Source organism: Gossypium raimondii, chromosome 1 (assembly GCF_025698545.1).
Source record: "Gossypium raimondii isolate GPD5lz chromosome 1, ASM2569854v1, whole genome shotgun sequence".
NCBI classification, from domain to species: domain Eukaryota; kingdom Viridiplantae; phylum Streptophyta; class Magnoliopsida; order Malvales; family Malvaceae; genus Gossypium; species Gossypium raimondii.
Genome location: NC_068565.1, coordinates 13,540,897 through 13,566,808, shown reverse-complemented (window position 1 = coordinate 13,566,808; position 25,912 = coordinate 13,540,897). Strand labels below are relative to the sequence as shown.

The window sequence follows — 25,912 nt, the reverse complement described above, 5'->3', positions numbered from 1 at the left end:
AGACCTATACAAAATGCACCAAAAGCATACCTAAACATGTCAATTTCCTAATTTTAACCAATATGCCTTCATAGGCACCATCACAAGCATTAGACACAAGCCATTATAATTCATACATTATCCATGATTCAATTCATAACATAAGTAGACCATATGCATGTCATATTCCTAACTTTACCATAGTCCAAACATCATTTCATCAAGTTAACGTAGATATATGTTTATAAGCAAAATCAACCTAAACCAAAACATATATATTTGTCATTACTTAAGCTTGCCAATCACATTGGCAAATATCATTCAACATTTACTTAAGTTACCATATGCACATGTTCATATATATTCAAGCTCAGCAATGCCAAAACACAAGCACATACTTTACATTACAAGCATTTAACTCTCCTACGTACATGCTACAAATAACCAAGCTTGAACATTCAAAAGTCTATCGACTCGAGAGACAGTTATAAATTTAATTTTTCATCTTAGTATGTCATAATATAGTAGTGTATATTTTAAAATTGCCTAATGATTGAAAAGATGGAAAATTGAAGGGTAGAAAATAAAGATAAAAAAATCTAATTATTATTTACATCCATTACTTGGTAGAGTTAAAAATGAGAAGAAAGAAAATGAAACATTTAAAAAAATGTATAATTTTGAACTAACATACATCATTCTCTAATTTTCTCTTCTTTTATCGTTTCAATTTGAAATGAGTAATTTTTATGCATTAAGATATAAAGTGATAATCCTTCTTTCTTTTTTTTCTCTCGCTTAAAATTTATTTTCTTTATCACTTTTTTTTTTGCTTTTTCCATCAATCCATCCACTCAACCAAATACCGACGTTATTAATAGAGTATAAAATGTTGATTGATAGAATATTAAATAATTTTCTATAATATTATGGGTCTATATAACTGTAAATCGTGTTTGTTTATATTTTATTCTCTTTGTTTAAAAGATGAAAAAAGGAGTCATATATGACATGGACTAATCATTGACTTGAACAATATCGTAGCATTCCACTATATATAATTGAGAGAGAGAAGGTATGAAAAGGACAGTGGGCACATGGCATGGGAACCTACTTACCTTTTCAACTTAACATTTTTATAATTATATAAAGTGTATTTACTAAGCAAATACAGCAAAATCACATGAAAATTTATCAAACAAACATCACTCAAAACTGGAAAAATCCACACCATATCCAAGACCAAGACCCATTCGGGGTATTAATATTCCCCCCAAAGCCAAATTCCACGCAATAGATTAGGAAAAAGCACAATAAAAATAAAAGAGAAACTTAATTACAACTCAAACCCCCAAAATGAAAATGAATATGAAAAAGGGAAAGCAGGTGGTCCAATACAAGGTATAGGATCTGATGCAGTGGAAGCAGTAGTCGACCACAGGCTGTGCTGTTTAGAAAGCAAAATATATATAATTATGCCAATGTCACATGTATTCAAAAGCAACTGACATCCCACACATGCTTCTGCACCCCACCCCCACCCACACCCTACCCATTTGCATTTGCATTTAAGCATTGAACTTGCACTTGCACATGCACTTGCACTTGCACATGCACTCTGCCCCCCACTCCCACCCCACAACCTATCTAATTCCAATCAATCCATCTTTTCTTATCTCTAATCATCTTTTTCTTTTTCTTTTTCTTTTTCTTTTCTTTTCTTTTCTTTTCTTTTCTTTTCTAGCTAAGCAAATCCAAACCTTCACACCGTTTCTTGAGTCACAAGTCACAAAAACCTTTTCTACTACATACATACATACATATATGTTTAATTATTATCATCATTCATGATAATCACACAAAAGAAGAGGAAAAGAGGGGAAAAAAAAGGTTTTAATTAGTTAGAAATTGGGTTTTAGTTACGTATATGCATCTGGGCTACTGCTTTGATGTCGTCCCATGCAATGCATTATTGTTGCCTGGATATGTCTAAATGTCAATTCATAATCATCTACAAATCAGGGAGTGAGTGGACCGGTGGCCTTTGGATGGCTAACAAGGCGCAAGGAAGGTGCCTGTGGCATGTGATGAGGTGGTCGTTGGTTAGACCAGCGGCTTGCATGAAGGAATAGACCACCGTCGGTCCAACAAACCTAAACCCCCTTCTCACCATGTCCTTGCTTATGCTCTCAGACTTTGACGTCTTAACTGGGATCTTGTGATCGAATTTGTATTGCGTCGACATCGGCTTGTGATTCACAAATCCCCATATATATTTGTCAAATGATCCAAACTCCCTCTTAACCTGCACTCATATAACATAACACCAAAATTTTTATTAAGTATTGGATAAATAAAATGCATGTGAGGTGTACTGATCTGTGATCATCAAACTGTCCATGTAATCATGGGCCATGGCTCCCTTATTACTTTACTTTGGGAAAGAAAAAGAGTAATTTTCACATTTTCCTTTTATATTTTTATGGGTAATGTGGGGTCAGTACATGAATCGAGTTCAAGCTTCAAGAGGACTTTGAGAACAGCTTTTCACAAAGTAGGAGGACAAGTAAAATTAATAATAAACTAGCAACCAATCTCACATATGTACACACACACAAATCCAAAACAAGAAAGTTATTTTTGGAGTTTGAACTTTGCACTAAGCATATGCTTTTTGAAAGTAATAACGTGAACTGATTGAAAATGAAAGATTGATGAAAAGAGTAATTAATTACCTCGAGAATACGGTTGGAGTTGTCCACAACACCTCGAACTCTGCTTATGTCAATCCCATATTCAGAGCTAATTGTGGTCATTTGTTTTTCAGTGAAGTTGGCTACAGTTTCTGCATCAAACCCTGAAAATGCATCCCTGTGAACATAAAATTTTGTTAGCCTTGGAACTACAACAATAATAATACTTTGTTATTGATTAGGGAAGACTGAAATTAGTGATCACCTGAAATCTTGACGTTTCTTCAGGATTGAAGTCCAATCCGAGCCTACTTGAGCACCACTTAGAACCAACAACTCGAAGAGCATGCTGTAGTATCAAGTTTAAGATTTTTGAAAAATTAAATAAACATTTTAGTGGCTTTGGTACGTTTAAAGATATAGGAAGAGATGGACAAAGAGATTTTATTTTTACCTATCATCATGGATTGGAACTCCCCATTCTTCGTCATGGTAAGCCACATAGATAGGATCTAAGATTGAATTGTATATGACTTTAGATGTAAAATCATTTAATTTCTATGAAATTTACAGAGTTTGCAAGTAAAAATTACTATAACAAGTACCTGAGTTGGGCGTAATGAAACTGCACCTCTTCTTTTCCTCGGCAGGCTTGGTATTGTCGAGAGGAACAACCTTAGATTCAAATTTGGCCGATTTTGATCTTCCATAGTGTGCAATTTTCATCTTTCTTTGTGCTTGTTGAAGAGCTACCTGTTCCCTCCTAACTGCAGCAATGCTTCCTGGAGCCTCAACCAGCAGAGAAGAAGAGTAACTCAATGATGGCTCAATATAAGAAGATAATCCATTATTCCCCATACCCTCTTTGAAACTTTTGGATTTCTTCCTATCCAAGGTTTTTGTGGTGTTTCTGGGAATGGCAACCTTTTCAGAACTTGAGTTCAACGCATTGGGATCACTCCCTCGCTTGGTGGTGAACTTTGAGCTTGGCGATAAAGGCAGTGTGAGTGAGGCCCTAGCCCTGCTACCATTGGCAACAGTTGTAGTACTGGTGGCTGACGGCGTAAATGGTAGTGATGCAGGTGGTGGAGGAGAGATGGGTGGTATTTTTTTCAAGGAATTACGACGATCAAGGCTAGGAACACGATTACAAGTAGGCTGAAGGACAGGACGGCCATTGATCCGGGCGACAGCAGGTGGTGTTATTTCAACATGAGTAGTGCCTGTGGTCACCTTAGCTTTAGAGGTACACATATTTCTTTTTGTTCTCTTTTGTGAGATGTGAGAAACGGAATTAATGTAGTGTAGGGGTGCAATGCAACAAGAAGAGTAATGATGGAAGGGAAGGGAGGGAGGGAGTGAATAGAGAAGGGAAAGGTGGGGTTATATAAAAGGGGAGAAAGTGGGGACGGGAGGAAGAAGAGAACATGGGGAGGTTGGGGTCTGCCATACAACCTCTTGTGAAGGGCATTACTTTTTGGTAACTACACCACGAGGGGTGACTTTCCTAGCCACTTGGTATTGGTTGTTATTAATAATTAATAATTAATGCAAATCATAAGTTGATTATTGTTGATACAACTTAGAATAGGGGGAGAGAATCATGGAAGATAGATGGAGTAGGCAAGGCAGGGGATTTGTTGGGTGGTGGTGTTCTGTTGTGTTTTTGTATTGTTGGGGCTGGCTGGCTGGCTGGCTGGGTGTAGTTAACCTTGGGAATCTTCCCTTCGCTTATATGATATCTAGTTTACTATGACATGTAAATGTAATGGGGGATATAATAGTAAATGGGGGTGTGAATGTGAAGGCCAGGGAGGGAATTCAGGTGGGGTGGTGGATAAGGAAGGTTAGTATGGAAGAAAAAGACTAATCATTGGTGTATTCTTTTTAGCTGGAGGTGAAGTTGCAGTGCAGCACAGGAGGAATCTCCCTCACCTTTTCAGGGAATTTCACAAAACTTTTCAGAGGAATAATCTGGTTGGTATTCTTCATTTGTTAATAAACCCGTCGATTACAAGGTCATAACCATCTTTTATATGTGGTAAACCCTTCAATTCTACGAAGGAGATTTTATAACCATTATTTGTAATCAATTGAAAATGGGACGACATGTACAACTACAAACGAAACTCCTTTTTTGGTTTTTTTTTTTAAAGTAAAAACTAACATACTTATCAATAAATCTATAATCTATAATCTATAATCTATAATTCTGAGTCATACTATTAATTAAAAATAATTATAATTATTAATTAAAAAATTATACCACGTACTTGAAATTGGGTTGGTTTTGACATTCAATTCACGGTTTAGGGTTGTGATTAGAATTGTGAAGAGAAATCATGAATATCATATGACATACCTAGATTTTTGACCCGTGCAACACATTCTTTTTGCTTTCTTCAACTCAACTTGTTTTTTATTTTATTTCATACTAAATCTTATATCATGATATGAAATAATAAATTCGATTGAAACCTTTCTCCTTCAAAAGTTTATGTACAAATGGAACATATATATAATGGATAATTTTAAATCTTAAAATTAAATTGTTTTAAATAAATTATGTTAATTAATTAAATAAAATTTTAATTGAGAGGTTTAATGAAATTACATCCATTTATTTTGATTTAATTTTCTAAAATTTATATCTATACTATTACTTAAGCCCCGATTAAATTGGTGTTACAAGTCAACCGAGAACCAACTCGGTTAGAAAAATTATGAAAATGTCATTCCATAATTAAAATAAATTATATTATTCAAAGGTATTTTAGCCTTTATATTTAATATATATGCATATCTCTGATTTGAATACATGCTAATAGCATTGGTAAAACTTTAAATTTACCATCTAACCAAAGTTTTATTTTAATTTTATTATGCACATTGTACTACCTCCATTAATTGTTTACTATACTATCATTTAAGCCTCTGATTGTATTGCAGGTGTCACAAGTCAACCAGCACCAACTCAGTTAAGAAAATTATGAAAATTTCGTTCCATGATTAAAATAAGTCATGTTCTTCAAAGGTATTTTAATATTTTTATTTTAAAATAATAATAATAATAAAATATGCATGTGGATGGATTTGAACCCACGCCAATAGTATTGGTAAAATCTTAAATTTACCACTCAACCAAAATTTTACTAGAAACTTTATGACAAGTGTATGCATGTAGAAACTATGTATTTAGAACATAGATTTATGATTAAAAATTAGATTTAATTGCATATATTTAAGTATGGTTTGTGTTTAAAATTTTGGTTTTACTTACAATTTAATCTAATTTTTTATTTTAATATTGTACATATTTGATGTATTATTAATTAGTTTCAAATCATACTTTTCATCATTTATTGTATATTACTTTTAAATACAAATTTTGGTTCTAAATATGTTAACTACAACAAAACAGGCCTATGGTGACACTTATTTTTTACTTAGAACGACGCAAAAAAAGTAAAAATTTTAAGTGAATAACTATTATCAATTTCAGTTATCACACATTGTTTTAAATAAATGTAAAAATTGTTACCATGTAAAAATTAAATATATCTAAAATTATGTTCCATCAATTTTATTTAGTTTTGGCATCAAAGCTTAATTAGAAGATCCTACGCTATATATTAGAAATCACATTAAAGCCATAATTGGATATGCTAGTGTTAGGGAAGAGGAAATCAAAGTTTGCAAATGGAATTGTCTTAGATGAGATGTATGATTGAAGAATTGTCACAACATGTATAAGTTTTGTAGTGATAGGAACATGCGAAAAAACCCAAATGAAAAGTTCATAAGGTACCCACGATCCTTTAAACCCCAAAAAGTAGACAGATGAATCTAATGAAAAAAAGGCTAAGAACCCTTTTCATAATGTTAGACCTGAAAATTTTGTAGCAAGAGATGGATTGGAAGAGTAGTTGTTGCATGACTAAGAAGTGAGTGGTGGAGGAGTGAAGATCTTAACAATTAATTTCCATGAGAAGTTACATATTGAGGACTATTTGGATTGGGAAGTCACGGTAAAATATTATTATGAGCGGGAGCCCATAATTGAAACTAGAAAGGTTTTACTTGTGAAGTTAAAAGTAAAAAGGTATTGCACTTCAATGGTAGAAGCCTTTCAAGGAAATCAAAAAGTTAGAAGTTGTGAACACATGAAAGGAAAGATGCAAGAATAAATTCAACCAAAAAATTATGCTATGGAATTTTATAGAAAATTGTACCTACCCAAACAAATTAAGTATGTTGATTTCTACACTGAGCCTTGTGATATTTATAACAATAAGCTCTTTGTAGAAATTATATATGTGCTTTGTATGAGGCAGTTTAAGTCAACCTTAGCTTCCTACTGAATGACCTTTTTTGTTATTCTCGAATCCCGAATTACTTTGGGTGTGAGATCAAACAAAATGAACCAAGCGCACAAGATAAAATCTTTTATTAACTTTCAGTAAGAAAGGTAATTCTCTTTATAAATAAATAAAAAACTATAAGTTTTTTCTTGAAATAAAAATTATTCTACACAAATAAATTGTCATTATTTTCGACATAATAATGGTGCTCTCAAAGTTATGTAAATAGGTTAGCTCATAATTCCTATTTATAGAAAAATGGTACAAGAGTTATGTTTGAATAAGGTTTAACTAAATAATAATACTTTAATAAAAATACAAGTTCTACTTGAAGTAGAACAAGGGATCAATGACATGCCTTAAAAATACTAGGGTTTGTCACCCTTACATTAATCTTTGGATTTTTCATATATTATGTACTATCATATGTGTTACTTAGACTTTTATCCAACACTTATAATCAATAATTATTTTCTATTTCCCAAAATATTATTTATTTAATCAATTAATTTAATTAATTAATTTAACTAAATTAATTTTCTAATTAATTTCTCAACCCAATTTTATTGTATTAGAATTTATGAGGAAATATATTTAATTGTCTCATTAAACAAATCCTCAATGACTAATTATTTTAATTCTCACTTCAAACTTCAATTGTTTAATTACAATTAATTAAATATTAATTTAAAGAAATCAAATTAATTTATAAGTCATCTTTTGTACCTGGCGAGAAAATGCATTCCCTACAAATAGTGATACCTACGATATATTTCTCTTACTTCATCATTTTCATTCATTCCATATTATTTGTTTTACATGCAATTTGTTTCAGGTTACTTCGAGTTAGCGGAGGGACCGGTTGGATATATATAATTAGATCTCAAATAATTTGTAATTAAGTTCTATCTTTTTGTAACACCCCTACCCCGTATCCGTCGCCGGATTTGGGGTTAAGAGGCATTACTAATCAAACATAACTCAAAACAGACATCCAATATAGTTTAATCATTTTCAGAAAATTATTATTAAATATAATAAGCAAAGTCTAAATTAAAATAAGTATAATATATAAATTCTACTTTGATCATTTTAAACAGAACATAAGATTTGAATCCAGTTAAACTATAAGAAAATAAGCCATATTCGTATGGCTATTAATTACATATACTGTACATCAAGTACGACTTTCAAAATATTATCTAGTCTATAATGCCATAAGTTAAAATTTTAAAACATTTAATACTTAGACTATAGATAGAGTGATGATCTTGCTGACGATCCTCGAGCCTGAAACTTGCTCTTTAAGTCTATAAAACAGAGAGACGTAAACAAACAAAGTAAGCTTTTATAGCTTAGTAAGTCTATAGCATAACTAAAATACTTATAAAAGAATCATATAATTCCTTAAGTAAAATTGTTAAGATCACAAATATCCAATATAATTACTGTTCAAACACTAATATCTTAAGCCATTTTGTTGATATCTAAAAGAAATTATATTTAACTAATACATATAAACGAACATATGTATATACATTATATGCATATAGCCGAGTTGTTAACATTCTCATTAATTTAATATTTTGATTAATAGTGTACTTATCACTTGCACTTCTTGAATGCATATATATATTATTCAAATACATATGCCAAAAGCAAATAATTATACTTATCACCACATGTGCGAATGCACATATATATATATACTTATAATTCACATATGCCGAATGCATACATATATATACATCCAACAATTTCATGATAACCAATATATATATATATATATATATATATATACTCACCAAACACAAAGATTCGAGCTTTTATATGCTCATCAAAAACATAGCAACAGATGTTCATATATTTATCCAATACAAATAACCAAATCATATACATATATACCCAATGTATATAATCACTTAATTAAAACAGATTCACTGACAGTTAGTCTACTAAGCTTAAAGTCTGATTCAGATCACCGGCACCTAGCCTGCTAGGCTTATAGCCTGATTCAGTTCACCGGCACTTAGCCTGCTAGGCTTAAAGCCTGATTCAGATCACCGGCACTTAGCCTGCTAGGCTTATAACCTGATTCAGTTCACCGGCACTTAGCCTGCTAGGCTTTAAGCCTGAATTGATTCATTGGCAATATACCTGCTAGGCGCTGAGCCTGAATATGCAATTCACATCAAATATAATTCATTTTCGAACTATATTTGTATACAAAGTCCATGCATAGAGATTTAGCTTAAAATTCATAACTTATATCATTGATACACATGGTTATATAAAATTCAATCACCAATTCTAAACTTGATAATTCAATGATTCAACGAATACATTTATATATATATATATATATATATATATCTTTATACTATAGATTCAACTACTACCATCATAATATTTAACTTCTATTATACTTAAATAATATACATTTCACATTCAAACATATTAAAATAATCTAAGCTAACAATTTCATACTTTTGATTCAATGCAAATCTTAAACATATATATACATATACATTCGACCATATATATCAATATATAATTCCATACCTAATTTCAATACAAGAAATTATACATGTATGCGTATATATATATTCGAATTTATCATGTACTTATGTAAATTCATACTTAATTTCTTAACAAGAATTTATACATGTATAATGCATAATCAAACCTCACACATTTAAATAATAATATATCTAAATTCAATACAAAAAACATACGCATGTATATTTACATGCTTAATTGAATTTATTATATATTTTAAAACATACATATTATAAATCAAATCCAAAAGTTTACCATGTATATACTTATAAATTCATTCGACCCTTTCATATATATTTATGTTATCCAAACTTTTGATTAAATCAATAATTTATACATGAATATACATACATGAACTTGAATCTTGTATATACATATAAAACTCTCATACTTCAATCATGATCAAGAACATTTATAAATATATATGCTTATATACCTTTCATACTTTAACTGTTTGCAAAAATTTATATAAGTATAAACTTATATGTTCGAACATTAGAAATACATATATATATATATATATAAATCATTCAAAATTTAAATATATTAAATAAATATACTTTAAATTATTCTGCAAAAATACTATACATTTACATGTATATATATTAATTTAATAACATTTAATAGCTAATAGACTTACCTTGGACGTTGAAAAGTCGAAATCGGACTATTAATCGACAACTTTAGCATTTCCCCGATCTAACTCCGATTTCTTCTATTCTTGATCTAAATATATCCAGAATGAGCTATTTTAAATATAATTACATTCAATTTAGTCCAAAAGCACATAAATGGGCAAATTACTATTTTACCCCTGACATTTACACTTTTTGCAATTTAATCCCTATTGCATAAAACACAAAATACACAAAATTTCCCCACATTATACAAGGGCCAAATATCCCTAATGCTCATACAAGTCCACACATTTCATTTATTTTACATTTTAGTCCCTCAAAAATTTAATTTCACAATTTATCCCCAATTACTCAATTTCACCAAAAATTCAAAGACAAAACATGTTAATCTTCCACATATCTTCCATATTTCATCATCAACTATTACAAAGCTCAAGCATTCATCAATGGCATATCACAAAATCAACATCAAATTCAAAAATTAAAGCATGGGTCTTGTAGTACACAAAGCAACTATCTCAAAAACGTAAAAATTATCAAAAACCGAAACAAAATTATACCTTAATCAAGTTTGTTTTGTGCTGAAACCTAGCTTGGTTTTTCTTTCTTTTCTTTTGTTAATATTCGGCCATGGAAGAAGATGATAGCTAGTTTAAATTTCATGTATTTTTAATTACATATAATGTAATAATAAGCTATTTACCTTACTAACCTTATTTACTAAATAATATATATTTAAACATTAAGGTTAGTCTTGTCCATAACCATCCACTATCTATATAGTGGGTTTATTGCACTTTTAAGCCTCCTAATTATTAAGACATCAACAAATAGATGCTTTTAAATTAGATCCCTAAGTTTTCATTTTACACGATTAAGCCCTTTTTATCAAATTGAGCACTCAAACGATCAAATTTTCATACGAAATTTTCACACACTCAAATTCACATACTGTAAATACTAAAAATAATTTTAAAATATTTTTCTGACTCAGATTTGTGGTCCCGAAACCACTTTATCCGATTAGGGTCAAAATCGAACTGTTACACTTTTCGCATATTAATTACAACATTATTTAACCATTGAGTTATCTCGTTAAAGTATCATGATTGAACTCCCCCTTATCATATACCATTCCGAAAGCTACTCAATAAGTGATAATCCAATGACTTTGTCATAAGTGTGTTACCCTTATAGGATATCCTTAATCTTTTGGGGATAAATTTGTTCTCCCAATATGATATTATTATGATATTATTTTATCTCATGGTAATCATTATATCTTTTTCATAAAAATTAAATTACTAACAAATAGTAATTAAATCATTTATCTCTAAGACAAATGACCCATGACCACGTTACTTTTCATCTATCATGTAATGTCGATAATCAGGAATAGCCTATTATACCTAATATTGTTCAAGCGACAACTCCGAATTAAGACAATATTATTTAACCTCTCAATAAAGTACAAGAAATTTTTCCAGAAGAACAAATTCTACAACCTCAAGAACTGATGTCATTAAGAAGATCTACTAGAGAAAGAAGAAGTGCAATACCAAATGATTATATTGTATTTCTCTAAGAACATGAAGTTGACATTGGACTGATGGAAGATGATCCAATAAACTTTTTTCAAGCCATGAAAAGTTATAATTCTCAAAAGTGGATAGATGTCATGAATGAATAGATAAAGTATATGAAAAGCAATGATGTGTGGGACCTTGTTCCATTGCCAGAATGTACGAAACTTGTTGGTTGCAAATAGATATTTAAAATCAAGAAGGATTCAAAAGGCAATGTAGAGAAGTACAAGGCACGTCTTGTTGCTAAAGGCTTTACACAAAAAGAAGACATAGAATATAAAGAAACTTTCTCTTCGGTTGCATCAAAAGACTCTTTAGTATTATGATGGCTTTAGTGGCACATTTTGACTTTGAGCTACATCAAATAGATGTTAAGACTGTGTTTCTCAATGGCGACATTGATGAGAAGATTTATATGGTGCAACTAGAAAACTTTGTGTCTAGTGGTGCTAAGTCAAATGGTTTGCAAATTAAAGAAATTCATTTAAGGGCTTAAGCAGACCTCTCGTCAATGGCATTACAAATTTCACTAAGTGATTATCTCATTCGGTTTCAAGATAAATTTAGTTGATGATTGTATATACCACAAGTTCAGTGGGAGTAAGTATATTTTTTATAGTTTTATATGTCAATGACATACTGCTTACCAATAACATAATAAGCTTGTTGCATGAAACCAGGAGATTTCTAGCAAAAAATTTTGAGATGGAAGATCTTGGTGATGCAAATTTTGTATTAGGAATTCAGATACATCGAGACTGTTCTCAAGGTATTCTTGGATTGTCACAAAGGGTTTATGTTGAAAATATATTAAAGAGATTTGGTATGCAGGATTGTAAACCAGGTGATACCTCTATTGCTAAATGAGACAAGTTCAGTCTTTATCATTTCCCCCAAAAATGATTTTGAAACTAAGGAAATAAAAAAGATTTCCTATGTTGGGTTGATATTTGAGCAATTCAAGTATGGATCATTGGAAAGAAACCAAATGAGTTATGTGGTATCTTCAGAAAACCAAACATCACTTGCTCACATATCGGAGATCAGATAAGCTAGAGATTGTCAGGTATACAACCTCCAATTTTATAGGATGTCAAGATAGCATGAAATTTACATCAAGTTATGTCTATCTGCTTGTCGAAGGAGTTGTCTCTTGGAAGCGTGTTAAGCAAACACTCGTACCTCCTTCCAAATTAAGTTGAATTCATAACATGTTACAAGGCATATAACCATGGAATATAGATGTGAAATTTTTGTCACTAAACTGCAAATTATGGATGGAATAAAAAGACCACCTAAGTTGTTTTTGTGACAATAAGAGCACATCAAAGTTGAAGCATATAGACATTAAATTAAATTTTTAAAAAAAATTCTCTTTGAACAGTAAAGAGGGAGGGAAATAAAAACAAGCAAATACAGAAAACAAAAGGGGTTCCTTGTCCCTCATTGTCCGTTTATAACTCTAGTAAGAGCTGGTTCATCAAAATAGACAATTTAGGAAGAATTCTTTTTTTTTTTAATTGCCTATCATCCGGATCCCTTTTACTTTCGAAATACGAACATGGGGATTATTGAAATGTTTGTTTGATTTTGATTGAAAAGGTGTTAAGTTCCTAGTTGTTAAAGAAAAGATTCAAAGTGGTCAGATGTCTAACGAGCATATTGGTACAGACTTTATGATTGTGGATCCGCTTACTAAGGAACACCACCCAAGGTTTTTTATGAGCACACTACTCATATGGGTGTAATGCCATTTGAGGATATTTAACTTTAGTTGGAGTTTGTAATTTTAAATGTCTTTTCTGTTATAGACACATTTTGGTTATTTCAATTTAATGATATTTTAAGGTTTTTTTTTTGCAAAAATAAAGTTTATTTGGTTTATTCGCACTTTGATTTTGGTAAAGTTTGATCTCACTAAAGCTAAGAAAGACCATTTGGGAATAGACATGTTTAGATTACACTGCATGTAATTTTCATGCTACATATCCACACTTGATCTATGTCATTTGGTTGTGTTAATATACATGATCAGGCATGGATTTAGTTACAATATATGTAACGAAAGTTGCTTTGGTTCTTTATTAACATAATTAATGGACAAAATTGTTCGAATACCTTTTAAATATGATTATAAGGTTTTGAGCTCATAAGATTATATAATAAAATGTAATTATAATACAATTAGTATATACATGTGGTCCAAGTAGAAGATTGTTCGATAATATGGACATCACATATATATAATAAGATTAATTGTATGGTATTAGTTATTATAATAAAACTTTAGCCCAATTTAAAAGTGATTTAATTTAGTTAAGGCTCATTGACTTCAATTATTAAATAAAGTATGAGTCAAATATGTGTAGATACTAGTAACTAATTTTTAAATGATGACGGGCTAATTAAAAATTAATGTTAATGTGCAAAAGTTACACATTAGGGTTATGACACAAATTGCACACACATAACTTTTCTGATCAATCTTCAGAAAAGAGAGAGTTACCTCATTTGAAGTTTTCAAGAAATCATAGATTTAGATACACTTCCACATCTAATTTTTGTTCTTGATGATCTGACATGATAAATGGTGTGGGGGATCTAAATGTGGAAAAAATGAGGATGAAAAGATGAGTGCTAAAGCGAAAGAACGGAAATGAACGAAATCAATAATTTCATCAGCAAGGGGGAATTGATGGACTTGCCTATACTAGGAAAAAAAAAGTGTTGTTGATTTGGAGCTGATGGCAAATGTGCAGACTCATATCTCGATAACAAGATAAAGATGACTTGTAAGGAGGGGAAAGAAGCGTGGAGTATTGGTAAGAATCTTGGACTTTAAGCTTCTGGTTTTGAGAATACTATAATTGATGAGCTAGTTGAGATTGAGTTGAACCATTGAAACACTGTTTTGTAATTCGGTATACGATGGTGGAAGGTATAGTGGCAAGTGTTTGATTAGCTGTGTCCGGTATATATTAAAATGAAAAGATTTCGTGGGAAAAGTAGTTAGATGAATATAAGAGTCCTAACGAAATTGTTGAGTATTAGGAATGTAGTTAAGATTCTTCTACGAGAATTGAAGCTCATTGAAGTTGTGCAAAAGGAGTCAATATTAGAGTTCAGGCAAAACGACCAAGTGTGTTTTTCCACGAAATATAGTTGTAGTTGTTAATGTTGATTATGTTGGTTCGAAATGCTTGTTTATTTTATTTGAGTTTTTTGGGTGTCTTAGTGCGAATTGAATTTTTTTTGTTGTCAATAAATATCAGATGGGTTTTGTTTGATCTCATTAGAGATTCATAATTTAGATTTTCTATTGGAAGAAATAGAAATTACAAATATGGGTTGTTTTTGAAGTTTTAATGGTGATGGTGCTTTTAAGAGGTGGTGTTAAGGAGGGTTAGAAAAATGAAGGTGGCAGCGGGGGAGTTGTTCAAATGGTGTGATACGTTACAAATACCGGGATGTGTATTCTATGTTTTCAAACTGATGGCTTTTGAGTTTGCCAAAACTATGATGCGGTGCTGCATCTTTTGGATGAGGTAAAGTCCATAGTGGAAGGATTCAAGATTTGGGAGGCTGAGATTTTAGCCTTTTGGCGGTTCTAGATCCGTTTATATGTTGGCTTGGGGGTGCTTTTCGTTTAGAACTTCGGTTCCCCTGCTCTTGATTTTGATGATTCTTTCTTATGACATTGTGCTTTGATTTTCTTTTCTTTTGTTTGGTTTTGTATTTGATGTTTTGGGTGCAGTTTTTAGATTTCAAATTTATCATTTGAAAATCACTTATTTTTGGAAAGCTAATGATCTAAATGTATTAGACTTTGTAGCTTTACTTAGGTTAAATTTATTTTATATTAAAGAGTTGAATCCTTAAAAAAGGGAACACTGTCGATGGAATTTAAAAATCTTACACTAACTGTAACCAATACTCACCCATCATATTTAAAACCTAAAGATAGCTAATAATCTTAGCAGTCTATCGATATGTCTAATAAATAATAATAAAGTGGCAATTCCAAAACCACAAGCAACTTAGATATGCAATAGAAGCAATGCCTACAAATGATCGGACCTGCACTTCTGATACAAGACAAATTGAATTATCAATTGGCATGAAGGGCTTGAACAACTGAATGAAAGATTGTTGTTTCCTGTTTTAGAATTTTGGCATTATCAAGCAACATCAGTTAAATTGAGGTGTCTTCAAGCACCTAGTGATGACATGATAACCTCTATAAATTCATTACACAGGCCACAGAGCACCTTATACAGCTTGTAGACTTACAGGTCTTGACAAAAAGGCTTCGAAGATGTTGGGTTGTTTGTCAACTTGATGCAAACCTCACTATCATGTTATATTAAAATGAAAAAACTGCTTAAAAGACTAGAAGTATTAATTTCAGAGAACTCTGTGGGTGTTAACGTAGGAGTCTCTTGGTTTACTTAAGAAAGGCTATTCAAGTAGCATCAGAAGAAACACAATCAGAAAATATCATCTATATCTATGAACATTTCTTATATAAAGTTGTCATGAAAGCTACAAAAAACAATTCAGAAAAGCTATGAAATTGAATCACACTAGGGGGAATCAGCAAGATCAATGCTGCTGCTATATATTACCAAGAACAAAATTGGATGTGAATCATACAGTGTCATCAGACTATAGTATACAAGTGAGTGAATATTTGGCTTTCAATCATACGAAAATAAAACAGCAAACAAACACAAATGTTTACTTGTGTGTTAATCCAAAGACAAAGGGAATCGACATCGAGTCTCCGTGTGTGTGTCTCTCAAGGGTCAAACGCTTGCCAAGCTTGCTGTAAAATCATTGGGGCGACTTCAAAGGCTTTGATGAGATTCAATAAGCAATGCATTTAGCATGACCTGCACGGCAGCCTCATAAATGACTAAATCGTAATGCATACCATCAGATGTACATCGCGGTCCGCAATTCCAAGTCATGGACTGGATGTCCAACAATACCAGAGGGCCACCAGTTTGGCGTAAAAGCCTACTGTCACCAAGAGCTCTATCATAGGCATGCCATATTCTATCACTCATCTTCTCCCTTTTCTCCTGCGTATTCAGCATCCCATTGATCAGCATGGGCATCCCCAGCCAAAACAAATGGGGTGACTTAATGGAGGCGGAAGCAGTGAGTGGCAACAAAGAAACCACGGAACTTTTCAACATCCGCAAGGCGAAATCATAATTTGATGCGTTGTTGACATGAAGCATATGCCAAAGACCAGCCCCCATGACCATTACATCAGGGTAGCTCTTTTTGGTCTTAAAACCCATCATTGAATTGGTCAAATTCACAACATAAGGCGCCCAAACAAAATCCAATTTCATACCAATTTCATGAACTAAAATGCTGTAATCACTATGCCTCTTAAACAAATCAGCTCTAACCGAGCCCATGCGTTTGGCTTGGGGACCCAAAATCAAATTTAACAAAGAGAGGGTGAAGAATCGAGCTTGGGAATCACCTGCGACCACCACCCAGGAACCATTTAACAAGTCGGAAGCATCTGATTTGGACAACTTTTGAAAGTCGCAGGCGTCATGCTTGGGGGATTTGGACCAATCCCAACGCTTCTCATACAAATTGAGAGACGATGAGACATTGTGGGTGGGGTTGAAATGGTGGAGAGAGACATTGGGTTTGACCTCCCATGCAATGTCGTTAACCAAATTGATGCACGTACTACGATGATCAAAAACAACAACGGAAGAAACGGAGGTAACGAAATCAGAAACGGAAGGGAAATAGGGAGTCAAATGAAGGCAGACAGCCAGAGTAATGAAAAGTACACCGCAGTAAAGCAATATCCTGTTTCGGCTTAAATGCCAACCAGCCATTACCATTGGGATCAACACCACCACCACGCAGGCCGCCGCCGCTCCCAACTGCACTGCCCCAAGCATCGTCATCAGCGTCATCTTCTTTTTTTCTTTCCCCAATCATAGATCTAGTGAATTCAATGCCTTCCTTTTTTTCCTTCCTTAATCCGCTTCCCAACAAAGGTTTTTTTTTTTTGTTTTTTCAAATCTGAAATCGCATCGGCTATTTTGCCCACCCAAAAATAAGAACTTATTTAATTCTTTCTCTTGGATTATTTTTATCCTTATTTTATTTTCATAACTAGGAATAGAACCCCGCTTTGCGGGGCTAACTTTTATTATTTTTAATTAAGAAATTTTAAGTTTAAAAAGTAAATTTTAATTCTCTAAAAATATTAAGTGTTATTTTAGATGATCTTAAGTAGACTAAAATACTCATAAATGTCGATTTTTTTAAAAATATTATTTTATTAGACCAATTTTTGGAAAGTTTTTGCTAATAAGTCGTTTTAACAAAAGCGCTTCTAGCTTGAAGTGTTTTCAGGTGGAATGCAAAAAATGTTTCTTGTTGGAAACGTTTTCAGCGTGTTGTCAATAAAACACTTCAAATTAGACGCTTTTTTGCTAACTCACCCAAAACACGCTTCCAGCTGAAAGCGTTTTCCTCAACAGTAATCTCTCAATAGCTAATTAAACTAGTCGTTGCTAATCCTAACCCCAACAGCTATATCTTCCTAAACCATATAAAACCCCTTTACTTTATTCTCACAAAATTCTCTCAAATATCTCTCAAAATTTTCAAAACATTCTAAAAAATATCTTAAATTCTCTATTAAATTCTTACTTAAATTTTATTTCTCTCTAAATTAAATTTTTTTTTAGAATTATCTTGATATTTTTGCAAGTTATTTTTTTATTAAAAATTAATTCGTGTTTTTGAAATTAGAAATGGTCGGGTTTCTAATTCGTTTTGATGACAAGCACATTTACGTCGATCAATTGCAAATGGTAAGAATATTTTTTAATATATTTCAATGTTGTTTAATTTTTTATTTTATTGTTATATTTAAATTTAATTTTGTTTCGTAAATAGGCAGAAGACAGAATTTTGGAGTACTATATTCGTAATCTACCCGCTCCTCCATCACCATTGATCAAACCGTATTTGAGAGAAGCCGATTTTTCACATGTTGCTGTTGTAGGTCGAGGGTGTAAGTTGGACTCAGCACTCGTAAGGGCATTAGTAGAAAGGTGGAGACCCGAGACGCATACATTTCATCTTCCATATAGTGAGTGTACTATCACTCAATAGGACATGCAGTTACAGTTGTGATTACTAGTGGATAGGTCGGTAGTCATTGGGTTTGTTCAAGCGACCGATTGGAGAGGCGCATGCGGTAAACTTTTGGGTTTGGTCTCGGAGATAATTTATAGAGGCCGAATCGAAACCAGTTGGTTTAGAAGAAATTTCGGAGGGCTAGATGAGGATTCGACTGAAGTTGAAAGAGAACGACACGTTCGAGCGTACATTCTTCAGATCATCGGGGGTATCCTAATGCTGGACAGGTCATGAAATCTTGTCCATCTAATGTGGCTGCTTAAACTCGTCAACTTTAGGGAAGCAGGGGAATTGAATTGGGGGTTCACCATGTTGGCGATATTGTATTGGAGATGTGTCGAGCGACGCAATCACAGAAAATTAAAATTAGTGGTTGCATTCTACTACTGCAATCATGAGCGCGGTATTGGTTGCCATTTTTAAGTCCTCGAGTGAACTATTCGTATACATTTCTAGTCGTAACAATGTAAAGTTCATTAGTGTCCATAATAAAATTAATTTAAATATTATTATGCTAAAAAAATTATTTTAATAGGTGGAACCATGGGCCGAGTTACTGAATGAGCTACGAGATATACGGTTTCTATTAGACAAACGATCGAAAATGGAGGTATGAATTTATTTAAGTTTGAATTATATTGTATTAATTAATGTAGTCGATTAGAGATTTTGTAGTATATATGTATAACTAAAGTTTTGATTATTTTAATATAGTTTGAATAGACACCATATGAGGATCCGGCAATTCGAGAATGTATCATTAAGGAATTCTTTGTGAATCCAAACATCTAGCACGTGAAGGTGTCATTGGTAGTGTACGTTACCGTCGACATGCACGAGTCGAATAGAGTGTTGTAGCAATTTGGGTTCCGACAATCGATTCCCGTGGCACCTCAATACCTTGATGATCTGCATCATACCGATTTGCGGGAGTAGACAGATGAGAATTGGCCAATGTTCCACGCCCAATATATCAACATATGGAATAATAGGTATGATTTCTTACCTACTCGCGAAGCTATTATCGTTCCGGAGTTAACATGCATTCTGTAGTACATGTCATGGTTTAGGATCCATGGCAAGCCATACTTGTACGGGAAGAGGCGAGGTATCGGCAACCACATACGAGGAGGCCACGACGGGACCCTATACATCCAAAGACTAGCGAGGTGAGTCAATCATCAGCACCTATGCAAGAACTTGCACCAACGACTGCACCATCGATGGTTGCACCACCTACTGGTCAGTATGTACCATCTTATTCTAGTGTCTATACTAACTCTATCTTCTTCACACAATCACCATATAGTCCACCACATTTTTCTACTTCTACTTCTATGTTAGGTTTTGTTTTTGGAGCTCTATCCCTGATGTATTACATGCCCATGCCGTCTACATTTTCGACGACAACGTATAGGCCGTCTATGTTTCAAGCACAGATCGAGAGTCCACTCATTATGTCATCCGTGTATGAGACACAACATAGTTACACTCATTCACTACTTGTGATACAAACACCTCCAAGATCATTGTTCTACCAATGTGGATCATCTTCCCAACCACCTATTCCTAGACCAGAGGATGCACGGTGGCAACTAAAGATGCACGGATCGCAATCAACCAAAGGCGAAGATGATGACCTACCGAGACCACAACCCCAACCGGAGGTTAAACCAAGAAGGATCCGGTATGCGACCGTCGACCACCTCGATGTGGCACAAATTCTAACCGACATTTTGACTGATTAGTTTTATCATTTTATTGAACTTTTTTTGTATAGGTACTATTTTTATTATTATGTTTTTAAAATAGTATTTTTTTCATCCAAGTTGGTATTTTTTTACCATTTTACATAATTAAAATTAGTATTTATTTATTAAAAAAATAAAGTTGATATTTGTTATCATTTCACAAAAGCGCATGTTTACAAATTGCAATAAAATTAATGATTTCTAGTTAGCATCGTCCCTTCAATTTGGATATGATGACATTGTATGGCTCGGGTTCCTACACCACCCTCATAACCTCAGTTGGTTTCTCCTCTCCTAAACATCCATGTTGTCGCGTATTCGAGTTGACATCGGTTGACCTTTTGGTTTACGATGCAATGACCTACTGGGTAACAACTTAAATGGAGCGCTCAATACAGTCGGCTATATATGTTCATCTATGACTGGTGAGAAAACGTGTCTCCACATATTGTACAAGTTTTCTAATTTGTACACTTCGTTTACAAAGCTCATGGGATCCAAGCGTTGATTGTTACATACTACAATTACATGAGTACATGGAAAATGAAGTGCATCAAATCTCCCACAGTCGCAAGTCCTTTGTCTCAGGTGTACACGGTACACTCTCCCAGACATACCTTGGTCCAGTCTGTCAAACTTCGTTACCCGAAACCATAGGTTTTTACACGAGTGACACACTGGATACATGCAGTTCACTTGTGCCATAGCCTTCCTAATTTCTTTAAGTACATTCAGGCTCCATACGTGGGCTCTCTGTAGTTGCCCAACATAATTTGCCGCTCACTTTGGGAAAAGTTCTGCCAAACGGAAGTATGTCTCTCTCACAACTGAGGTTATCAGCAAATGACGTGTTCCCTTCAAAACAAAATTGATGCATTCTGTCATACAAGCTCATGAAATGGTAGAAATAGTTTAATTTACCACAATAAATTGTGGCATATCATTAAAAATGAGTATTCAGCAAAAATTTAGTATAAAAACATGTCTCGGTTCATTTGGAAATTGTTGGTTAGTGACTATTTGGTACTATAATAGACGGTCATGTTACGACGTCGAGCATTGGTCATCATACTAAGACCTAGTCAGTATGTTACATCACGACGAGGAATTCTTAAGGTCGTGACGTCAACTTGATGTTTTGATTTTATTACAATTTGATCTTAAATCGACCTTGAGCTAGTAGTAGAGCTTTCGTAAACTCGTATAATACCCGAAAATGAATACTTGTCATTTTATATTCTTGTTTTACTTATATTTGAATGTTTAATGATTTTAAATTGAATGTAATTTGATCATAGTTGCTTCAGTAACGAATGTGGCATCTTGCAGCTCGGACTTGACGTTCAAGTTGAGAATGGGGCGTTACAACATAAGCATAAACAGAACATGAAAAGAACTACAGAACTCCTTCAACCCACCATTACCCCCATTTCACCAACCTTGTTCCCAACCAAACTCCCGGCCCCTCATTACACCAAAATCATAATATAATTCGTACAAAGACATATCATTTCAAAGTCGTGACACCAAGCCCTAGAAGTTGTGACACCTACATTAGATATTTTGAAAACTTTATAGTTTAGTCTTTATTCACCCCCGAGAAGGTATTAAGCTTTCGTAATCTCGTATTTGACTCAAAAACATTTATATAACATGTTTTATAAATATAATGCTTATATTTGAAAGTTTATTGATGGAATGTGAATATAGTTTACCTATTTACTCTAACAACGAATATGGCATTCCATAACTTAGACTCAACGATCGGGTCGGGTATAGGGTATTACATTTAGTGGCATCAGAGTTATAGATTTAACTTATTCTTAGGCTAAGTCTAGCTCGGGATTAAGTCTAGAGGTACATACCAAAGTCGATTTTGAGTCAATGCTTGGATGTTGATTATGAAATTCATTTCTTTTATGGTTGAAATGTCTGAAAAATCAAGAAATGTTGTTGAATAAGGAATCAAAAAATAGTGATCACTTCGTTGAGGGTGAAAATTAGGTTGAGATTGATGCACATGTTGTTGATCAAGCTAGTGCTCAACAAAATAGAACTAATAGACCTCACCGAGAAGGTAAAGGTGATGAAGATTTTCTCCGCACAATAGTTGAGGTGCTTTAGAAAATAGCGGTAACTACTCTACGAGCTGCACCAGTAGCCGCTGCCCAATGAGCCCCGATAAAAAGTTGCGAAGGTATAGAAAAATTAAATTTAAAGGAGTGATAGGTGTCGACCCTTCTGCAGCTAAGAACTGGTTAGATTCAACCAAACGAGTTTTCCAATAGTTAGAATGTATGTCAGCTGAGTGTGTCACTTGTGCGGTGTCTCTTCTAAAAGAAAAAGCTTATCAGTGGTGGCTAACTGTCACTTTCCATGTTAAAGTTAAAAAGTAAGAATTTATATTGGTGAGTTGTATTTGGAGGTTAGAAAGTAAGAATTTATGATGTTGAGGCAATGAGACATGTTAGTAACTGATTACGAACGAGAATTCTTGTGACTCAACAAGTACGCTCTCAAGTTAGTGCGGATAGAAGAAGAGAGTTGCAGGTGATTTCTTTAAGGACTGTAAGATGAGCTCCGAGTTCAGTTTGTCACATCCAGAAATTGGGTCTAGAAGTTTCGAGAGTAATTTTAAAATTATGGCACGAAATGAGTTCGAAAATTTGGAATATGGTAACTCGAAAATATCTTCATCTATGGCTTTAGAAAATTTAAACTAATTTATGAAAATAGTGTGAAATAGGCTTTAAATTTTGAAAAGAGAATTGTTTTGTAAAAGGGTTTAAATTAGGACTATCTTTAAAACAATTATACCAAGTTTTAAAATAAGCCCATATTTTCCCCCTTTTCACTCTATTTTTGACGTGAAAGGAAAAAAAAAAGAAGAGAAACACCTCTTCACCCTTTTCTTTGAGAGAAAAAATCCCTAAACATCATTCTTCAATATTTGGCCTTTACCACTCCAAACTTGTTTTCTATCATCTTCCAAGCATCAAATCTATTTTAAATACAAGAAAAACACCAAAAATACCATCAATTGCATTGATATTCTCTAAGTGGGGTTTCTCAAATTTTAATCAATCATTCGTCATTTTCTTCAATCGGGGCAAAATTTTGTATTTTTAATAGTTTTTAATATAGTCTAGCCATTAAATCAAGTTTTAATCAATTAAATCAAAGATTTTCCATGTTAGCCGAAATTGGGGTTATTAATGGTAGATTTTATAGTTATAAATGAAAATATTGTTTCTATGTAATTTTCAACTTGCTTTATGTGATTAGAAGGTTTTTAAACTTAATTTAAAGTTTCGTTAACAGATTTGAAGGTTTTATTGATTTTTTGTTAAGAAAGGCCATGGATATCGAAATTTTTAGAATTGTAAATCTAAACAGTTTTGGATGTTTTAAAGGTTGAGAATTGTTCTCAGATAAGTAATTAGATGTTTAGAATCATTTGTAAGTGATATGAATGAATGTGGATCAAGATACTTGAGTTTCGACTATGCTAGTTTAAAATTTCAGTTCCAAGAGGAACTAGTATTATACAAGCGTTTTTGTTTGTTTAAGGTATCTTGTGGCTGCTAATTAATTGTGTATATTGTGTGTTTAATATGTGTGAAGCTTCGAAATCATTGGGACCTTTTTCGATTAAGGCAAAAGGCAAGGAAAAGCTAGTTTAAGCTTTCAGAAAATAGGCGAAAACGTGAACGGTGAATGTTTTGGAATCGCTACTTGTAGACATAATTCATAGCGTTAATCGAGAGCTTAGGAATAGCCTAAACTCTTATCCTAAGTTTTGAGTGTAAACTTTTCTTATACTTTTTGTCTTGTTATGAAAATATGCATAATGTATGTCAAATTGTGGAATGTGATACTTATGTGACAGGTAAAGTAAGTGAATATTGTTATGTGGTATGTGATAATTTGATTTATAATGCATTCATATGTGAACGGATATGTGATGACTCAATGAGCATAGTTGTAGCACTTAAAGTGCAATTAAATGTGAATCCGATAAGTGATCGCCTTCGGACGTACTAACGTCCAGAGTGTGAATGCTGCAAGAGAGTTATGAGGCGGTATCTACAAGTATACGGGTCGAGTTGTAATATAGATTTTACAATGAATTAGGTAAGTACTCCAAGAATCATACCTAAGGGAGGTAAGTACTAAATCAATCTTAACCTAAACAACTAAAAATCTAATTAATATTTTAAGTCAATTATAGTATGAAAGTAAAATAAGAGATAATTTTAGGGTTTCTTAAATAAAATAACATAAAAGAATTAAATTTCAAAAGATATAAAGAATAAAGTGAATCGAATCTGAAGATAAGTGATTAGCTCGCTTCAGCAATCCCAATAAACTATCGTCTCGGGTTCCTTATGAACCAACTAGTCACTACCCTAGCAAGATCTTTTGATCTTCTACTAACATAATGAGTCAGCAATGATTACTTATCTTCAGACCTCACATTCTAAACTGGCTTGGGGTAAAGGTGTTCACAGTTGTCAGGCCTAGGGTTTGTTTCACGTTCTTCCTTCCCCAAACAAATTATCCGTTGAGTAACCCTACAAAATAGTTAAGAGATCATGCTTCCACTCACTAATTCCCCATAGAAGGATTAGTTCCTCATGGCTTTCATAAACAACATGGAATAGATGGAAGAATTAATCATAGGGAATGGATTGAAATAGAGAGTTTAAGAAAATCCTGATTGATGTTGATAATAAGCACGAATCCATAACAGTTGATATCCTTTATAAATCAAAACTCTTGAAAGAGACAAAGAAAAAATAAACTAAAACTATGAAAACCTAAAGAAAGTAAGAAAACAAAACTTAAGCCTAAAGAGAGAATATAAGCTATTGGAATAATGTTCATAATGTGTGCCAAAGGAGCCTATTTATAGTCTTCAGGTAGTCGTCGTCTTTAACCCTAGGTTAGCTGACGTTCACAAGCTTTAAGTTCGATTGTACAGACCAAAACGCCACTACTTTGTGTTTTATTCTCATCACAGAGTCGATGTTACGACACGCCAATACATGTGTCACGACATAACAACCATTATGCTTTTCTGCAGCCATCTTCAGGGGTATAGTGCGATACCCTCAGCCTGTGTCACAACATTGAAGGTAGTTTCTTACT

The 25,912-nt window shown here is 33.0% G+C and overlaps 2 protein-coding genes and 1 long non-coding RNA gene across 3 annotated transcripts; all 3 read right to left on the bottom strand.

Moving 5' to 3' along the window:
- Positions 1-1,093: 1,093 nt before the first annotated feature.
- On the bottom strand, positions 1,094-4,042 carry LOC105783042 (hypothetical protein). The gene is made up of 5 exons (XM_012608220.2): positions 3,278-4,042; positions 3,127-3,184; positions 2,938-3,021; positions 2,715-2,850; positions 1,094-2,284 (listed from the first exon to the last, which is right to left on the bottom strand). Exons 1-5 carry the CDS (start codon positions 3,924-3,926, stop codon positions 1,991-1,993), a joined length of 1,221 nt encoding a protein of 406 aa, XP_012463674.1. The 5' UTR covers positions 3,927-4,042; the 3' UTR covers positions 1,094-1,990.
- Positions 4,043-8,098: 4,056 nt separating this feature from the next.
- Positions 8,099-10,989, bottom strand: LOC105787223 (uncharacterized). The gene is made up of 3 exons (XR_001131485.2): positions 10,791-10,989; positions 10,233-10,318; positions 8,099-8,343 (listed from the first exon to the last, which is right to left on the bottom strand). It is a non-coding gene; the product is annotated as an uncharacterized LOC105787223 (long non-coding RNA).
- Positions 10,990-16,400: 5,411 nt separating this feature from the next.
- LOC105783035 (protein ALTERED XYLOGLUCAN 9) lies at positions 16,401-17,941 on the bottom strand. Its single transcript, XM_012608206.2, has one exon. The coding sequence runs from the start codon at positions 17,768-17,770 to the stop codon at positions 16,664-16,666; it is 1,107 nt and encodes a 368-aa protein (XP_012463660.1). The 5' UTR covers positions 17,771-17,941; the 3' UTR covers positions 16,401-16,663.
- Positions 17,942-25,912: the final 7,971 nt, after the last annotated feature.

Bases quoted from the DNA above. Each gene is read 5' to 3' on its own strand.
- LOC105783042 (XM_012608220.2), bottom strand. From the start codon at position 3,926: ATGTGTACCTCTAAAGCTAAGGTGACCACAGGCACTACTCATGTTGAA. The intron at 3,022-3,126 runs GTAAAAATAAAA...TTGATACTACAG, and splicing joins GTTCCAATCCATGATGATAG to CATGCTCTTCGAGTTGTTGG. The intron at 2,851-2,937 runs GTGATCACTAAT...TTATGTTCACAG, and splicing joins AAGAAACGTCAAGATTTCAG to GGATGCATTTTCAGGGTTTG.
- LOC105783035 (XM_012608206.2), bottom strand. From the start codon at position 17,770: ATGACGCTGATGACGATGCTTGGGGCAGTGCAGTTGGGAGCGGCGGCG.